The sequence below is a fragment of the Protopterus annectens genome, chromosome 2.part2 (assembly GCF_019279795.1).
Source record: "Protopterus annectens isolate FY-2018-M chromosome 2.part2, PAN1.0, whole genome shotgun sequence".
NCBI lineage: Eukaryota > Metazoa > Chordata > Ceratodontiformes > Protopteridae > Protopterus > Protopterus annectens.
The window spans coordinates 1,191,864-1,194,301 of NC_056730.1; the positions used below are offsets into that span (position 1 = coordinate 1,191,864).

General features: G+C 37.5%; 1 protein-coding gene across 1 annotated transcript in view; it reads right to left on the minus strand.

The window, feature by feature from the left end:
* Positions 1-424: 424 nt before the first annotated feature.
* GFRAL (GDNF family receptor alpha like) overlaps positions 425-2,438 on the minus strand; it is a 176,928-nt gene continuing 174,914 nt past the window's right edge. The window contains exon 4 of the mRNA XM_044064523.1: positions 425-486. Coding sequence (XP_043920458.1) covers positions 425-486 — 62 coding nt within the window. The remainder of the gene's footprint in view (positions 487-2,438) is intronic.

Here is a 2,438-nt window from a genome sequence, read left to right on the forward strand (position 1 = left end):
AAAATATGATAGGAGTAGCTTAAGACAGACATAGTAGAAAAGTATGTTTCCTATGGAAAGCATGCAGTGTCTCAACAATATTTGATGAGCTGTCAGATGAGTAGTTAAGGAATGCCTACAAATAGTGGCAAAGTTTTGTTTCCTGTGGAAAGTATAAGGTATTGTGACAATATACAATGAGCTGTCAGAGTTGTTAAGGAATGCCTACCCATCACGATGAGTCCAAATCCCTTGTTTTTTTTTTCCTAGAAGAGAAATTGTCATAGTATGTTGAGTCGAAACCTATAAATATGGTATAAAATCTAGTAAAATTCTGATGCTGTAACATGTTACCGATAAAAATGCATAGGTACTTTGAAATGCACTGAGAATGAACAGCAATGTGTAGAATTTGAGAATATTCACATACTGGTTCCCACAACCATTAGACAATCACACGGACTTGGTTACCAGTTGCTTCAGAAAGAAAGAGGGTAACTTGTAGGGCTAAATAAAAAAAAAAAAACAGTTACTCACTTAAGAACTGAAATGAAAACCTTGAAGCATGGACTGAGACATGGCCAGTCTTAGCAAGTTTGTGGACTATAACTGGTAGAATGTGTTTGGCGGAAGTGCCTGATTTTGGAGCTGAGAGTGAGGCCAAGGCGAGAGGCCTATAGCTTTAAAGTAAATTGTGGGAGTATCTGAGCTTGCAGTTGAAAATAAGGATGGGGAGATTAGAGCCTGAGACTGTCCTGCTAGGTATGGGACAGCAGTATCCTGAGAGGACTACGTGGGTTAGTAAAGTATTGCAAAAGCGTTGTTTATTTTCTGTTTGGAAAAGTAAAATGACCACTGTTTCAGTATGGAAGTAAAATAGATGTGAGTTTATGTATGTCCTGCCTTCAGTATCTCCTTCCATCCTACAGCTAAGATAAAGAGCAAGTCACAAAGCATCAGAAAATGCCACAACTTGGTAATTACTTGTAAGGTGCTGTCTGCTTGAGTAAAGTAACTAATCATCCTAGCCTTAGGGCAATGAGTAGCCTACTTTGAAGTCGCCAAAAGTTACTTGTTTGCATTTAGCAGGCAATAAGTCCACTGGAAAGAATAGGAGAAAAGGGGAAGCAGCACATTAAATGATGTATAGCAATAAGCAGCATACTAAATTATTTATAGCAATGAACAGCACGATAAATGATTTATAACAATGAGCAGCACAATGATTTATAGCAATGAGCAGCACACTAAATGATTTATAGCAATGAGCAGCACACTAAACGATTTATAGCAATGAGCAGCACACTAAACAATTTATAGCAATGAGCAGCACACTAAACGATTTATAGCAATGAGCAGCACACTACATGATTTATAGCAATGAGCAGCACACTAAACGATTTATAGCAATGAGCAGCACACTAAACGATTTATAGCAATGAGCAGCACACTAAACGATTTATAGCAATGGACAGCACACTACATGATTTATAGCAATGGACAGCACACTAAATGATTTATGGCAATGAGCAGCACACAAAACGATTTATATCAATGTGTGGAGTGTTGTGGAACACACTGGTTCCAACAACAATTAAAGTGCAAATACTGTGTATGTCCTTATAACTTTTTTCTGGTTAAAATCTCATGATGAATTGCATACATTGTAAAAGAGTAGGTAAAGCCTCATTTTATTTGCAGAGAAATAGCATCTACTTATTTCCTGCAACCAGTGAAAATGTTACAGCTATTTAAGAAAGACCCAATAACTAGCTCAGATATTAACTGGAAACCCCAGAATCATTGGCTAGGAAAATTCTTGTTAACCTTTTAATTCTTAATAACTCTGACTTAAATTAATTGTATAACACATACCTGGTGCTACCTCACTGACAGGCTTTTTAGTAGACAGCTTGCTCTTCTCACTGTCAGGTTGGCATGTTCCCACAACCTATTCCCACTTGCTATTTATGCTAGCATGCTAATCACTGCTATTAGCATTCCTGAGGGATTAGGTGCCATTTTTACATCTACATTTTCTCCTAGTTACTGGAACTTGGTGGTGTCTGTGCCTGCCCAGGCTTTGAATTTGCAGTTCGCCTGTTAGTACTTATTGTAGCTGCCGTACTAAATTCTGCAGCCTTGTACGAGCACACTTTTCAATTCCTTTTCATGTTGCACTGCCTATGCTTGTGTCTTTTATGGTGTTGTACTCCCTACCTTCATTCTGCTGAATATAATATTCAAGAACCACACTCCTGCTAATTCTCATCCTACCTTAGCAGACTGTAATATATAGTCCTTAAACAGCAAATGTACGACATCCTAGTTAGCTTAGCATTCTGTTGAAAAACCCACACAGAATTGAATTCCTACCAAAAAATAACTTACTTTGAAAAACAGAAGAAAACACAACCGTCATATTTCTCATGTACTATACTGATGCCTTTGTTAATATT